Raw genomic sequence first — 17,471 nt, 5'->3', positions numbered from 1 at the left:
CATTTCCTAAAACATATCTGTTGACCACTCCAAGCAGAGAATAATTTCTAGCTGGTAAGAAACACCTTGAGACACCCATTTCAGTAGTGACTGATCAGAACAGTTAAAAGATCAGAACGCAGTCTGGCAAGATCAACAACCAACAACACATGGAGTTATCCTTCATGACTCTGTTCCTTTACCTCAAGGCAGCTTACCTTATCATGCATAGTCCACCCTACATATTTTAAGTAGCTGTCATTTAGAAAGGCGTCACTGTACATCTTCATCCATATTCCAATCTCTTCAATGCAGATAGCTCTTATTTCAGCAATTGCATCTCTGTAGAAGTAAGCAAAGCAATAGGATCAAATAGATGAATAATCAGAAATAACCTGTCACCAGCTTCCAAAATAAATGAATGAAGTTACAAATTACTTAGTAAGAGAAACTTACCGGTATCTATGCACAAAAACACCTTTAAATATTGCATTCATCATGTTTTCTATTTCATCCTGATTTTCCTGAAGCTGAAAGAATGAACAAAGTACATAAAACAGTGAGCAGCACTTCCACATTCAGATCAGATGCTGCTGATGCTAAGGCAAACTAAGTTAACATTTTCCAGTGTGGCCATTAAATCTTTTAATGAAATATTCACAAATCTGTTTCACGATACAATATGATATTATTTAAGGAGTTGTACCTATCACAGCATATACATTTTAGGGATTTTGACCACTGGGAAACTGTTCTTCAACTGTAACAAAGGCATCTTAGGCTTTTGCAAGCTCCTTCTTCAGTTATTTGTATGAAAAATTGACTTAATTTTCTAGGAAGTTTTTAAGCCAAACATTCAGCCCAATTTTTAATACATTGGCTATGTTTTGATGGACATGTCATTATTAGAACAATACCCAAATCATGGGAACTGCATTACCAGGAGTTTTTTCTGCATGCTAAAGAATTTGTAATTTAAATCATTTACTCTGTCTTAATTAAAGAGGGGAAAAAAATGCAGAAACTGAGTAAAGTATTGCCAAAAAAATATTATTTAAGAATTTGAATCTGAAAAATAATAATGGAGGAGACAAATCCAGCCTCTGAATAACAAGAAAAAAAAGACATACAAAAAGAGTCAAAAAGTGATATATGGAGTGTATTAATACAGAAAAAACTGTATTTGCTTTCAAAGCGCAAGACAGGGGGTGCACATATGCAGGGGAATGCATAGAAAATATAAAGAACCTTGCCTACAGAAGCCGATATCCTAAAAGCCAATAGTAAGAGCACATGAGACTGGTGAAAGTTTTAATTCTCACATCACTGCATTTTGTGATGTATCTGTGTATTGCTTATAAAAGGACTGGTTCTGTACATGCATCTGGAATAACTACATTTAAGGGATTTAGTGCGTTTAAGGGATCAGTTTCAAACTGCAAAGCATTTGTGAGATAACCTAACAACTTTGCCTTCTGTACATCTGAACTGTCAACGAAGTACAGATCTTAACAGCACAGAAGCTGAAGAGCAAAGGTGAGACATTTCTTTTGATCATGAGGTTATTTCTAATGTCTAGAAAAACCCTATCCACCGAACAAAAAACACATACCAAAACACCAATTCCCCCAAAATAAAAACCCCTTAAACCTGAATGAATAAGGGCTTTAAACAAGACAGCTCTGTCAGCAATGAATCAGCAAGTCCCTTTTACACAAAAAGAAAAAAAAACACAAGTAGATTGCATTTTCAATTTTCATCGTGATTTCTGTAAAAGAAAAAACCTTATCTAAAGCCTTTCAGCACACTTTCTGCTGAGACTGGTACTGACACCATAAAATACTATTTTGCCCCAACACCATGGGCTGGCTCTCTAGATGCCAAGAAACAGTCAACTGTAGGATAATTTTTCCTACATATTTGAGCTCAGTTTAGGAAACTGGTCAAGAAATATGGGGGGAAAAAAAAAAAAGTCTCTCTTACTGACTGCAGTCTTTCCTGTTAACTTGACTAAGACTGCACTATCTGAAGTCTACATTTACCTCTTTTTACAGAAAACCAGGTGATGAGAAGCACTTTTTGATGTTTTTCAGATATTAAAAATGAACAACTTAAAGAATGAAACACAGGGGACTAATAACTACCTCTACAAAGGAAACAAATTAGAGAACAGGACTATTATTTATCAACACTCATCCTACGCACACCAGCTAGCCAGTTGCACTAACCTCCTTTCTCTTCTGTAATAGGAGTTCCAGCCTATCATTGGCTCGTTTCCCAATTATTTTATTTCTTTCTGCTTCATACTGCCGTTGTGTATTGTCCATGTTAATACTAAGATTTAATGCCACATTCACTAAAGCAGTCATCAGCTTCATGGCTACAAAAAAAAAGGTGAAAAGAATAAGGATTATGGTTACCTGAGCTAAGAAAAGCAATAAACAAGAATATTGACACTCTTCTCCTGTCAACTCTTTATTTATGAAAACATATTCAGTGTAAATTTCTTGATATGCAAATTGCAGCAGTTTCCTAAGTACTCCATCATTACTTATCAACACAATAAATAGAAGACTGACATTTTGTTAATTTTCTTCTGTCAATTTAACACTATAAGCACTACTGTTGAATTAAGATGTAGGATAGGATAGGATATGCTTCCCTCAAAACATGCAGGCAGAATCCAAGATTTACAAACATATCCCAAGAAAGATTAAAGATTCCATGGTTAAAATCAGTTGGTAGACTGGTTTTCTCAAATCATCCAAACTCAAACATAGAAGTTTCTTTGTCCAAAAGCAAATGTTTTTGACAACCAATGCTACATTTTTTCCCTCAATTTAATTATAATAAGGGGCAGCTTTCTTCAACTATTCCTTTATTTGCAGGAGTGGAAAAAGGACATTAGCCAGTTAGAAGCCAGAGAACTGTAAGATGTAAGACATTTCCATGAGATTTTTTGCATGCTATTATTTCTGAATCAAACCCTTTAAAATGGGTGCAGAAAAACGTGCCTATCCAGAAACCAGGAAGTGGTCAACAGCATACTTGGCTTTTCTTTGGAACTTTTGTAGTACTGGCATGAACAGACTCACACTGGCAAAGCAGACATGGAACATCATTAAGAGTGTATCACTAGCAAAATTTCATGAGTAAAGCATAAAGACGTGGATATATTGAACTATCATCACACATCATCATCTCCAAGGATATCAAGATGAAAAGAACAAGTCTGAGCTAATCTCAGAAGCCAAAACTACAGTAAGTAACAGTAAATATGGATACAAGGATTTTGCTGGCTGCCTCCACCCCATATAAAATACAATCTTTAAGAATACAACCTGTAATCTCATTCAAAATGCCTAATTACATAAAATCAATAGAATACACTACTGATGTGAGCAAATACATACAGACTACTGATGAAAAAGTATTTTATGTGAGAGAAATCAACATTGAACTGGGCAATTTCTGCAACTTTTATTCAGGCCCAACTCAGACTTTAGAAAGTAGTAAAAACTTCGGTTTTAAGAACTAAAATTTGTACTAGCTATATGGAACAACGGTTAAATTGATGATACAGCAGTATATCCTCCTGAAATAAATGGGTTTGTTCCTCACTACATAATAAATGCCACGGGCTAATATATATTCAAGAGAGATGATCGATGAAATAGGAAACTAATCACATAGCAAGGACTGAAGCTAGCTGTGAATCTGGCAGTTCCAGTGGAGCTTACCAGAACTATTCTATGATTCTATTTCCAGGGTGGCAAAAAGCTCAGTTTCATGTACAGTCTAAATTCACCTTGTTCACACTAGAATTGCTATCATAAGCCTCACATAAGTGGACTGCTGCACAATGTCATCTGAGACCCTTCTTCATTTATCAGTGCTGGTTTAGGACTTCCTTAACAAAGCAGCTTATCCTTAGTCCATTTAATGGTTTATTTCTTTAATAACACTACATACTTAACCGAAAAGGGATTTCTTCGTAATTTAACAAATGGGTGGTACAGGAGAGGGGAAAGGAACCTTACTTATCTACTGCTATCACTTAAGACCATACAGAAATTCAGTGACTGTATCACTGATGAAGCATTCTTTAAAATTATTTCTAATGCAATAAATGGAGATGCTACTTTCAATTACATTGTGCCATGGCCTCTATACAGCACAATTTAAATTCACGGTAAAAACTGCATCTGATATGATAATACAACTCCCATTCTACTTAATGCAAGGCATAAACAGGTTCAACTGCATTTGAGGTTAAAAAGATACTTACACTGTTGTTACGACCAAAGACAAACTTGCAGAATCAACTGAGAAGTTTCCTCCTATTTATTTTCTCTACTTGAGTAAAGGCTAACAAACATTAAATACTAGGCAGCTCATAAAGAATGCTTTATAATAATGCTATGGTTTTTGGTAATGAAAAACAAGGTTAAGAAAGCTGTACCAAAACAAGTTGCATTCAATGAAAACCGTATCAGAGTGAAATGCGAGTTGAATGTCAAATATTAGAAGTTCAACCAAAACAGTTCTTTTCTGTGCAACACAAAACATACCACAAAAGCAATACAGAGAAACAATGCACTGACCTGCCAGTGTGCTAGTGTGCCGAAATGCTCTGACTTGTGAGTCTGACAGCCCCGTAAGCAGTGAAATGACAGTATCCATCATATATTCATCATATATGATGCTATATTGACATTGTCGGACGAGTACTCCAATAAACTCACAAAAACTGGATTTGAACTTCTTCCACTGGGGACCAGCCATAGTTAGTGGGTAATCTCCACTGTCCTATTAAAAAACAATTAAGGGAAACAGAAAATGTTCAGATATCTTAAAAGTTATTTTATTAAATAAAGATTAAAAAGAGATGGTGACAACTTTAGAATCATAGAATAGTTAGGGTTGGAAAGGACCTCAAGATCATCCAGTTCCAACCCCCCTGCCATGGGCAGGGACAACTCACACTAAACCATCCCACGCAAGGCTTCATCCAGCCTGGCCTTGAACACTGCCCCAGGGATGGAGCACTGACAACCTCCCTGGGCAACCCATTCCAGTGCCTCACCACCCTAACAGGAAAGAATTTCCTCCTTATATGCAATCGAAACTTCCCCTGTTTAAGTTTTAACCCATTACCCCTTGTCCTGTCACTACAGTCCCTGACGAAGAGTTCCCTCCCCAGCATTTTTAAAGCCAAAAATCTCTGATGTCACTAAAAAAAGATGTATTGGAAGAAAGTTATTCTACAATTATGCATCTACTTTGCCGCTCAGGTTTGTTGTATGCAGAGACAACATTCTTCAAATCCTACCATGAAATCCAAACATAACCAACATACACCGAAATGACTATTACTCTCTTCCTGTCCTACTCCTTAAAAAAACTAGAAAAATAATGTAAAACTAAAGTAAATCATACCCTTTACAAATCTGCTTCAAGTTACACTAGAACAAGAGAACCACCACATGAACAGTTAGTTGTCATGTTCAGGAACGCTCAGTTCCAAAGCAAGTTTACGTAATAATAAAGGACCATAATGAAGTTTACAGGGAGATGCGTATGTATCAGACTGAAAATTCCTGAAGTCACAAAATGACCTACTGTAAGGGCTTGGATATAACAAATGTGTGTTCCTCTCCCAATCTGGGAGCCTTTACAAATAATAGTAAAAATGACAGGGAGGAAAAAAATCACTTTTATCAGTCCTGATCAGCTTCTTTAAGAGGCTAAACAACATTACAGATTGGAAAATGAAGGAATTATCCATGAAAAGGGATTAGAAATCCAAGAGCTGTTCATTAGAATTCTGTTATAAGGAAGAGTAAGCATAACGCAGTGATAAAAAGAAACCTGAACAAACACTCCTGGCTGAAGCTTTATAGATTTCATACAATATTACCTTATGTAACGAAATCCATTTATGCATTATTTCCAAGTAATGCTAAAATCCTTTTAAACAAAAGCGTATTACGTTTTCTCCTCTGAAACCTTTTTACTGATGGTGTGGACATGTATTATTCCCATATTAAAGAAATTTAGGGACAAGATTTTAAAGCTAGTCTTCAATTGAAGAATAATCAAATTCAAATGCCAAGCTGCAGATTAATAAATGCATGGAAATAAATTTCACAATCGTTTTTAGAAGTTAAAGAAAACTTAAGAGGCCTTAGCAGGAACAGGGAAGCATCCCACGTAGCCCCACAGCAGTAGGAGTTCCCACCATTCAAAAACTAAAGGTCAATATTGATTTCTTAAACCATTAATTAAACAAGCGATACACATGCAGTGATTTACTTCATAGTCTTACAAATTCAGGGAGATCTTAAGTGTCTTACAACAAGGGAGATGAAGATTTTCATTGGTAAGAGACCTGGTGTTTTTGCAGCTGACTTTATCTTTGAAAGAAACCTGCAACAACATGATCCAGTAAGATTGTAACAGGTAAAATGAAAGAATTAAGCAGTTCATTAATTACCTCATCAAATTCTTCAGTCATTTTTCGGATTATTTCAGAATTCTGCATATGTCGAAACATCTCTGCTGTAACAACTCCTACAATATAAATATAACATTATTAGCACTGTTAATGTGAAAGAGGCAGATGGGAGATGACACAACTCCTGCTAAAATGTAAAAATGATCAATTTTCATCTTACCTACAGAAAAGAACCCTGTGTATAATAATTTACTCATTTTCTATTTTATCATTCATACATAGCAAGCACTTGGCACCAATACTACATACATTTTGGTGTGTGTACATGTGTGTGTATATATATATGTGTATATATACATATACACACACACACACACACACATATATATATATATATATAGGGTTTATTATTACCTTTTTTGAAAAGTGTTTTTGTGTGTGTGCAAACACATACACTAGAATTTACTCATTCACACATATCCAGAAATCAAGGATACTTTTGCCAAACTACTTCATCAGAGACTACACTAATCTGAAATGACCTTTCAGGATTCAAGGCTCTAAACAGTGTTAAGACAATTACGAATGTTCTGTTGCTACTGATTATCTTCTGCACTGTAATAAACACAGTGATTTCACACAATTTCTATCTGTCTTAGCCTCAAATTGTTTAGAGTGTGAATGGAGATATAAAAACCAAATAGATCTCCTCAAGTTTATTGCCACTACTCTGCAAAATTCATGACAAGGACCATCTCAGAAAGCGTAACAGATTCTGCAGTTTTATCTGGTAACAATAATCAAAAGGTCACTGCTCTTGAAAGCATGGATAACCTCCGAGGAATGCTGCTAGCTTTCTGGAGATTTATGCATGTTAGAAGTTTATCAAGACAGAGAAATGCTCAAGCAGAACAAATTACAACCAGTCCTACTCCGTCAAGCGCAGTGACACGCTGCAGGGGAAAGTTACTTTTTTCCCTTCAAAAGGGGATGAGGAGAAAAAAGAATGGAGGACACGGAAACAAGCAAAGAAAACCAGAAAACAAAGATGAAAACAAAATATGGGAATACAGTCTTACTGTAGACAGACCATCTTGAAACTGCCCATAGTATTTTTTAAATCAAGCATCTCTACAAAGGCTATGAAACAATCAAAGCACTCAATGATAAGAAGCAAACAAATCCAAACTAGAATTCCAAGACTGAACAAGTTAAACTATCAATGTTGAGAGCACCGTCATTTTCTGAAATAACTGGAGGAGCAGAGAAAGATGAAGTGTTAAGTACCAATACTGCATTTTCTCTGGTGTGAATACAAAAGGCTTAGTCTGCATTCTAAAATACAGTATATAATTTCTAAAGCCCCCTGCCGCCACCATCAGAAACACTAGCTTTACCTATAAGAACTTAACAGTGTAAACTAGCTGCAGGGACAGAGCAGCTGCAGTATAAAAGCAAAGAATGAGAACTGTACTATACTACTCTTTAAAAGGATGAGTAAACATTTCAGTATCTTACCTTTGCAGCCTGAACACTGAATAAAGAAGTTGATGAGATCAAGAAGTGCTATATCTCTGTCATGTTTGTATGACTCTATCCAGTCATCCACTACAGACTGAAAAGAAACCAATATAAAGGCACATTTTAGTTTTCACAAATTGAAGAATGTTACATAACTGCTTTGCATAAGTGATTTTTGTTCCTTCCACAAATAACTTGAACTCTGTGGATTTTTTGATTAGTACAGAAAAAAAATGAATAATCCTTTACTGCCATAATATCAGTTTTCAAGAAAAGAAAACATCTACTCTATAAATACATGCGTACAAACCTGACACCTAAACACAGAGCACAGGAATACCATACAGTCCTAGAGTAACTTTTTCTTTGAAGAATGTAAAAATAATTGCAGTATTTTACAGAAGCAGTTTTTCTCCCCCCTCCATCCCCTCCCCAGCCTAGTGACACTTCTTTAAGGATACTAGTCTAGGTGTTCAGTTCCAACAGCTACAACTCACTACACTCCTCAAAAAAATGCTCCTTTGATGAACTGTGCTCCATACACATAACAGAATGAACAGCACTACCCTATGCTGCATGTACATTAGCTACTCTATGTTCACTAAACCAAACATGAATAAGAGCATTAAAGGGAAGCAAACTAACAGGCAACCTGTGATAATGATTTTAAGAAAACAGAATTTACATGCAGTTATGTTTAAATGATCCATGTGTGCAGTACAAACTGTCTACTGCAGAAGTCATAAAAACATACATCATACAATTAGTTTATTAACACAGGCACTAAAGACTCAGTTTCGTATCAAGCCCTCAGTTCAAGGTTTTTAGTATGTTGATACCCTGGCCTTAAAATCTAGAGTCATTCTAAATGGAGATGAGGGAATAGTTCAGAACTTCCTTAAGACAGCAGGAATACACAGCATCTCTAATGCTTCCTGTCTGTCCTCTTCTCACTGCTTACTCTCACATGCATCAGTGCTGTGAGAACAAGTAAAAGTAACTGCCATGAAGAAAAACTTCTGAACACAGATACAGCTAAATCCCTCTTCCCTAAAGTTAAGACTGTTTATAGCATGATGCACAACTTTTGTCAGCAACACAGAAAGAATGAAAAACTTGAAGCTGAATTATCATAGTGTTCCCAGTAGGAACAGAATCTACAATCTAGTACTGATTTGACGGGTCTGTGGGGAGGAGGGAAAATAATCTAGGAAGTATCTTAAAATAGGCTTATAAAGGTCGCTGTGCAGAACAGGATAATGTTAGACATCCCAGCCAAGCAGCCTTGTTTTAAGAATTAATTTACTTTGAAGAACCTCCAGCAAAACAGTAGTTTCCCAAAACATTTTGTCTCCATGGCTGAGCCATCTGTTTTTGCCAGGGAACAGACACTTATTCACAAGAAGGTAAGGAACAGAAAATAAGTATTACTATCAAAATCTTTTTAGGCAAGCAATGCTGAGGGCCAGCCACAGAGAAAACTTTTCATACTGAAAGCTGAATGGACTTAGCTTTAGAAATGCTTTGAGAATTTTTCTTCATTTTGACAAAAAAATAATACTAAGATTCACTCTATCACCCAGGTATCAATTCCACAATTCAACAAAGTCATCAGGGCTGGCAAAGGTTCTTTTTGTTTTCAGAAAGCAAAATATTTTGCCTGTGTATCATTTTAAACAGTTACAATGTCCTGAAGACACAGTTGCTAGTAAATGGCTGAAAATGCAATGCACACAGCAAGAGTTAGAAAAGCACCTTTTTTCCACCTGCTTTGAAGTACAGCAGAACAAAACAAATGATGGAAAAATCAGAATCTCTCTGTGCAAATACATCAAAGTAGTCTGTTCTTTTTTAAAAGTCAGAACTAAACTTCTGCCAAGGAATTCAGGCTTCGAAGTATCCAGCTCTAATGCAGGAGCCTGCAAATGTTCAGAGGACTGCACGCAGACCCAGCTTCCTGAACGCGTAACAGAGGAGCTGTAAACTCTACATTTCCAATCCCAAAGATAGTCTTTTCTTGGAGGCTGCTGAGGAGTCACATGAGTGAGTCAGCAGGAAGGCTTCATGGCTGACAGGCTTATGCTTTAACCCTCTCTCCACTGAAGGATTCTCACAGTCAAGCAAAGGCTTTACCGATTTAACTGAAAAATTAGAATTCTAGTGCTCAATTTCGTAACAGACTTAACTTCAGTCCTGTCTGTAAATGCAGTGGAGAGAGCACCTAATGCAGATGCTTCTAACAGGTTATGATTTCCTGACAAATTCCACCCAATTAGAGTGTTGCAATAGACACTAGCCAAGCCAACCAAGTCAACTTAGGGGAAGTTTAAAGAGTAGCCTGTAAGTTGCAGCTAGTGATTTTACTTCAGGTGAGAGAAGTAATTTTGGGGGGTTTGCATAATTTAAGCTCTGGGAACACCCATAAACTACAGATTTCTTGTTGAGTTCTATGACAACTATAGGAATAAACAACATTTGTATTAGTTAAAGATGCACAAAAAGGACTTTCAAGGTCATGTCACCTGAAATAACCTTTCTTTGCTTGATACACCAAAAACACACTTTCAATCACAGTTTGAACTTCTTCATTATATATGCGTTTATTCATCCCTGACATTTCAAAATGAAAAATCAGTTCACTGAAATTCAAACCTTAACAATGCAAAACCACTTGAACTAAAACCTACAAATTGAATAGAAGAATTTACTTTAGGCATTATTTTATTAAAGCATACGTGCAGTAAAATAGTCTTAAGTTGTATATTCATCCAAATCAGTCTTACCTGCATAGCACTCTTGCCCATTTTAACTACTTCAAACAGCATCATGTTTTCCACACCATTCTGTTGGTGATGTCCATTCATCCGATTCGGACCACCAGGTTTCCCTCCTCCGTTCCCACTTTTCCCCTTCTCTGCTGGTCCTTTTTTCCCTTTCTTACAGGTCTGCAATCACACACACACAGTAAGTTTTAGCTGAGTACTATGTAATAATTAAAAAGAAAAAAAACCCAAAACAACAATTTATTATCCATAACATGACAACTGTAAACAGGGCCTTTTGATTTGAAAAAACAGATTTAAAATCCAAAGTTGAGAATAGCTGAACCTAACTCATAAAAAGACCTGTGAGATTTCTACAGGCTCCATCTCCTCCTGCCCTCATATAAAATCTTCTAGCAACTAAAAATGCTATTAGTGACAGCGTATGACACAAAGATTTTTCTTGTGTTTAAACTGTAAAACAGATGATACAGATTATACAGATTTTATTTAAAGGAGCTACAGCAATTCCCTTACAAACTCCAGTAGCGCAACCTCCTATCTGTGATGTATTTGAAAAAAAATAAGTTTTTTGAATGTGAACTCAATTATTGGTTTCTGTTCACTTTTCAAAGTACAAGAGAGCCAGAAATAATGGCACCAACCAAAAGAGACTGCATTAGCAACAAATTTCAGTATAGGATGGAACACATGCAGAGAGACTAATCAAATCAAAGCTCACCTCTTCTCCCCCACCACCCTTATGCCTCCACAGCACTAAGGAAATCTCATGCAAATACTCAAGATAAAGAATTAAAATGCAAATACAAATATGAACTCTCTTCACAGAATGCTTGTGTTTTCAGGAAATATCCCTAGCTCATTCCTCTTCAAAGCAAGCGCTCAACTCTTCAGTTTTTAACAGCAGAAGTGTTTCAGTATCCCTATAAACTGAACATACTTTTCCTTTGCCTTGCTTTTGGTTTTTTCCTTCAATATCCTCAAAGTCTGTATCAGAAGAGAAGTGTGTTTCAGACTCCCTGCAATGATAAAAAGACAACCCATTTACACATTTTGTCAGAGCCATTCTTAAATTACTACACAAGGTCGTACTATGCTCCAAGTCCAGTCAGTCAACTTTTAACAGCAAAGCTGCCTTTTTCCTTCTGTTTAAACCTACTGTCAAGGAACAGATCAGAGCATATCCTCACATTCACCCAGCCTTCTCCAAGCAATTTGGCAGTGAAGAAAGCCATGCAGTAAGGTTAGAAGATGCAAAGGTGGGTAGGAAACAGCAAGAGGTTGGGAACCTTGCTTTTGGCATGTGACAAACATCACACTATCGCAAAAAAATAATAAAAAAATAAAAAATAAAAGAAACAAAGAGCACTTGTAAGCATCTGCCACAATTATTTAAATACCACAAAATAGAAAAGAGGGAGGAAAAAAATAACAGCAAAAAAGAAACCACCACCTTCCAAAGTGTCTCAAAAGATCTCTTTATGCTATTAGAAACTAAGCAAGTAGGTAAGAAGTATGCACTTAAGTTGAAAGGTACATAAAAAATGCTCAGATGAGGTTTCTCCATCAAAAAGATAACCAGTAGTTCTGTTTGGGCTTATAAGCTAGAAAGTTGTTAAACACTATACAAGCTTTCTTCTATCAATACACAAATCCTTTATTGCCAACCTGAATTATAAATAGAGAGTATCTAAACTAAGCATTCTCTATTCCTACATTTCCTTTAGACCACAGATGATGCTACTATGCCTTGTTTAATTGCGTACATGTGGTATGATGAATTCCGGCTGTTGTCACTCATTTTTGATCCTGATTTCACACTTCCTGATTCAATTAAAAATGCAATCATAAAGATGACCAGGGGGCACAGGAAACCCAGTCCTATGTATTTATAACATTCTAAAATAATCCAGAAACTTAAGGTCTCTCATTATTCAAGCGTCTAAAAGGGGCTTTCTGCCTTTTAACACGTATTTTGCCATTTCTGGGTTTGCTTACTGTACTCTGATACAGACTGAAAAAGTCTCCAATCAGCGGTTTGGGAGAAGCTGAGAAATATTTCTTCTTCAAAACCTCCTAGGTGCTCTTTTCACAGAAAAGAATACCAAGTGTGAACTGTACACCAACAGAGTAACAAAAATTATAAACAGCTGTAAAAACAGTAATTCATATTAAACCATCTTCCAATTTTAAAAAGACAAGAAACCCACACAAAACATCATCTTTTTAGATTTTATACCAATTCCGTAATTTTCAACGGTCTGTTGAAATACATTCACGCCAATTTCTTGACAATAACAAGCTGAGGAACTGGATTCTTTTGGTCTGCTTAAACCGATCATTTTACTTCTCTTTCCAAAATATAACTTATACCTCAATTTAAAGCTTGGAAATTCCAATGTATGTCTTCTAAAAACTGTAAGAAGAATGGAGAGCTAATAAAATGATGGTAAAACCATCAAGAAACCGATGGCTTATGGAAGCTAAGACCTTGGTTTTAACTAAAGCATTTGGCATTAGGTATTTTAAATATTAGGTGACCTGCCCCAGTTATTAAGGGCAAATACTACAACTACTTCCTCTCTAATGATGCTTTAATGAAGGAAACTTTATTTTTAATCAAAGATGGTTTTTATTCAAACATTTTATTCTGAAAGACAAAATCCTAAGAAGTTCATCACATAAAACCAAGCCTGTCACCATGGCTTCCTACCAGCAAAGTTTGACAATAGATTTAAAATAATTAAGCACTTCTAAAATACTTAATTACTGCTGAATAACCAAGAAAGAATTTAAGCACTGCTTTGTCAGCATCTCAACAGGAAAAATCTAGAACCCTATCTCTCATTTTGTTTCCTTGTTTCCAGGAGAATACCAACCGTAACACTGAAGAGCAAGTATGTTTAAGAATGAAACTATAAATTGTTAAAACACTTACTGAAGGAGAGTAAAATCAGTTGGTATTTCTGGAGCTGCTATCATTTCTTTATCATCTTCTGCAACACCACTGTATCAGAAAGATATTCAAAAACCCGTCTGAAGTACAAGCTTACTTTTCTTTCCTCCTTTGTAGTGGATAACTTCTGCAATAAAAAGAAAAAATAAGTACCATGAACATTTTTTCCCCACAAATGAAGAAGCAAAAAAGTTGGGAACATGAAAAAGTCAGATCACACCACTTGGTTTTTGACGAAGCTCTTCCCTGGTTCAAGATTTTATATGTTCGATTCCTCCCATGTTCTTACTACAAAGTACTTCCACAAATGTTAAAAGCATCACATAAAATACAGAAACATTGGGCAGGATGAAATCTGATTAGAATGAGGAAAGTGGAATGGTTTTCATTAACACCTTGCAAGTAATAGCTTTTATTTCTTAATCTACACTAGATTTACGTTTGCACTTTTGAACTGTAACACCATGCACTGCAGCACCGAGACTTACCAACACTAGGATATTTCTGACTAACCAAAGCAAAACCAGATTTCATGTTAAATTTAAACACAATATGTGTACATTTAAGGACATTATACATACACCAACTTTGTATCTCCAATGTGTAAACTTCCATGACATTTCCCATAAAGATAAGCTCTTATAACAAGTTCTTACTATCAGCTGTTTCACAACTCCCCGTCTTCCAGAGTTGATAAACCAGGCTTACAACAGTTCTACTATTTAAAGCATTTGACAAGACTCTAAGGATATCAAGGAAGATAATACTATCCGCATGCTATAAAGAAAACCATCAGAAGCAGCATGGTGTTTTCTCAAGAAAACTAAGATTGTGGAATACTTGCTTTTCAACTTAATTTTAAATTGCCACCTGAACTTGTAGCTTATTTTCCTATGCTTAAAGAGGGGCAGGGAGGGCAAGAAATCACAGGATACTTCAAATGTGAGATTTAACCATGCAGGGAAAAGTTTTCTATGTCAATCATCTGCCCCAGGCTAACTTTTGTACAGCTAAACTAAGAAAGCTTGATATTCACGTATTTTAAAGATGCAATAAGCAAAGAGAGAAACCTTCAAAGTCTGCTGCTGACTCTATAGCTTGCTGGAGCAACTAGGTATTTGAGGGACAGATTTAATTTTGGCATGCTAAGCACAAGCTGCTTAATGTCTGGTAGCTATGCTTCAGAGACTGCATTTCAATGGAGCAAAATGTACAGAGGCCGTACATTTTTTTTTCCTGCAAGTGCTTCTTCTGAATGCTAGGGGCCACTGTAGCTTCCAGAATTCAAAGAGCTGAGAGAAACCATAAACCCTGAACTTACTATGTTCTATTTCCTCACAGTTCACACAATTATATAAAAACAGAGAAGCGGAGTGGAAGGAAGTAGTGGCAAAATGAGAGGAGGTTCCAGATAGGCTAGTGAATCTCAATTTAATCTGCAACTACTAAAGCATGTTCCATCCAGAACACAGTAGAAGACAAAATGTTTCATAAAGTGTTTCTGCAGAATAGCACCAACCTTTGTCACCCTGCTGCTCCCTTCTCAAAAACCACACAGCACACGACCAGTGTTTCCTGCTCTCCTGCCCTGTTTACACACTCTTCTGCAAACGGTCACTCACGGGCACGGTAACATCCCCTCCCCAGCTGCTCAGCTTCATAGGCTCAGCCATTCCACATCATTCAATTCAATTCCTCAACAAAATGGGCAAATAATACCTCAAGAATTTTTCCCCCGGATTCTCAGGTTAAACTGGTTCAACAGCAGGTATCCGGAGCTAAGACATGGGAAACACAAGACTGCATAGCCACAAGCACGGGTGGGAAGACTAAACCTCCCTTTTCTGGTGGCAGGGAGCTATTATTCCATTCAGGTTGTCTAAATCTATACACTCAGTGATACAGCATAACACTCTACACTTTGGATTATATTTTTAGTATGTATGTGTATTTATTCTTAGCATTTGTTCAGATTCTTTTCAGCAAGTTGAACTTGGAAAAACAGCACACTTTAGTGCTTTGGTCATCAGGCTAGTACCTGATCGGGTGTACTTCAGGGAGTGGGGAACAAACAGAAACTGAACATGAAAAAGAGATCCAGCCACACAGATCCTTTTGAGGCCATGCTTACGATTCAGTCCCAGTGCAAAGATGCAAACTTCAAAACCCACACTGCTCAGTTTCAAGTTCAACCTGACCATCAACATGTTATTTGACTTTTTCTAGTTTACATTCTTCAGTTGAGAAGCGAGACATCTATTGAAGTGACAGATCAGGATGCTTCCATGCAAATTTTGTGTTATGGCTCATTAATACTACCTATTTACAATACTAAAATTGCCTGTTCCATACAATTTTAAAGTTATGAGGAACAAAGCAAGTTCACCACTCGGATTATCCATTTTTAGCCCCCTTTACAAAAATCAGGCTGCTATCCTATCAAATTTTGAAAAAATTCTCACAATTTTAAAGAAAAATTATGAAAAAGAATGAGTAAATTATTATAGATTCTCTACATCAAACAAGTCAAATCACCTGACAAAACTAGATCACTGCAGTTTATACCAACATGAACTTCTTAAAAGAACAGTTCAGCTCAGTGAAAACAACAAACCATGAAAGAAAACATGGCACTGTTGGGCCAGAATCACCTCCAAAAATGGGAAAGAAATATCAAGTTCTTAGTAGCTTAACGCTTCAGTATCCACAAAGATTTCCATTTCAAAAACTGTTTTTCTTGAAAAAGAAACCTGGCTCTCATGAATGCAATTCTATACGGGTGTTATGGAAATCACAGATGAACACCCTGCAAGAATAGATGCGGTAAGACTGTAAAAGATCTCCAGCGTCAAGCTCAAACCCCAGCAATGACCAAACCAGCCCTTGTGTTTGCCCCAGTGAAGGATCATTTTTAAAGATTTACATACATCCAGATGACATGGACCTTTGATTCACAACCATCAGGGTTAGCCTGGGATTGCCCCAGGCAGGAGCCAACAGAATCTGCCCATGGAAGAACATTAGTGATGTTTTCCCTGAATACCTTCCTAGTATCCAGTAATACCTCAGGGATTTTTTCAGCTAGAGGCTGTCCCTACATTTTCCAATCCCTTATCAGTATTCTTTCCATATGTATTTCCAATCACTTTTTGAATTCAATATTCAGCAGCAACATTGTATATTCCACACAAAAACTCCCACAGCCAAATTGCATATACCAAGAGGTATGTTCTTTGCTTTGAATTTATCACTTGCCAATTTTATTTGATGTTCTCTTGTTTTGGTATGGGAAACCACTGCCATTTGTCATCCCCCGTTATCCTTGATCTCAGTAATGCCTTCTGAAAATTCAAGACTACTGCCAGATGGGGTTTCTTCATGCGCATGCTGGTGACTCATTCAAGGCACCCGGTTTGGGTAGTCAATGAAAAAGGAAAATAGTCCATACAAGCATCCAGTCAGAACTTGTAAAATACACCAAATTCATCACAGTGCAGTCTGAAAACAGGAAAATTACATTCTTGCAGATGCCAAACAGGGAAAAGTCTACATTATCTATTAAATGCATTCAAATAATAAGTTAACTCTAAACTGAAGAGCAGCTCTTCAGTTTTCTGCATGTTCACAGAATTCCAACTTCCATTTTCCCGAGCAGATACTAGTATCTCTCAAGCCTGAAAACTTCCTGAAGTCACTCAACTCTGCGATATCATAATTAAATTATTAACTATAAAATGTATCCTGCTGAAAGATCACAAGGTGGAGCTCTAGCCTA

The 17,471-nt window shown here is 36.6% G+C and overlaps 1 protein-coding gene across 2 annotated transcripts in view; it reads right to left on the bottom strand.

The window, feature by feature from the left end:
- Positions 1-17,471, bottom strand: part of STAG2 (STAG2 cohesin complex component) — a 78,388-nt gene that overhangs the window by 27,382 nt on the left and 33,535 nt on the right. For both annotated transcript variants that reach the window (XM_065689840.1, XM_065689839.1), the window contains exons 2-10: positions 13,679-13,823; positions 11,681-11,759; positions 10,741-10,902; positions 7,955-8,051; positions 6,476-6,552; positions 4,584-4,788; positions 2,208-2,359; positions 436-509; positions 198-321 (exon numbers count right to left, since the gene is read on the bottom strand). In XM_065689840.1, the coding sequence (XP_065545912.1) occupies positions 198-321; positions 436-509; positions 2,208-2,359; positions 4,584-4,788; positions 6,476-6,552; positions 7,955-8,051; positions 10,741-10,902; positions 11,681-11,759; positions 13,679-13,722 (1,014 nt within the window). In that variant the 5' untranslated portion in view covers positions 13,723-13,823. The remainder of the gene's footprint in view (positions 1-197; positions 322-435; positions 510-2,207; positions 2,360-4,583; positions 4,789-6,475; positions 6,553-7,954; positions 8,052-10,740; positions 10,903-11,680; positions 11,760-13,678; positions 13,824-17,471) is intronic.

Source organism: Lathamus discolor, chromosome 9, assembly GCF_037157495.1.
Source record: "Lathamus discolor isolate bLatDis1 chromosome 9, bLatDis1.hap1, whole genome shotgun sequence".
Lineage (NCBI taxonomy): Eukaryota > Metazoa > Chordata > Aves > Psittaciformes > Psittacidae > Lathamus > Lathamus discolor.
Note: the sequence above shows the minus strand (reverse complement) of the source record. Positions and strands in the feature narration are given on the sequence as shown.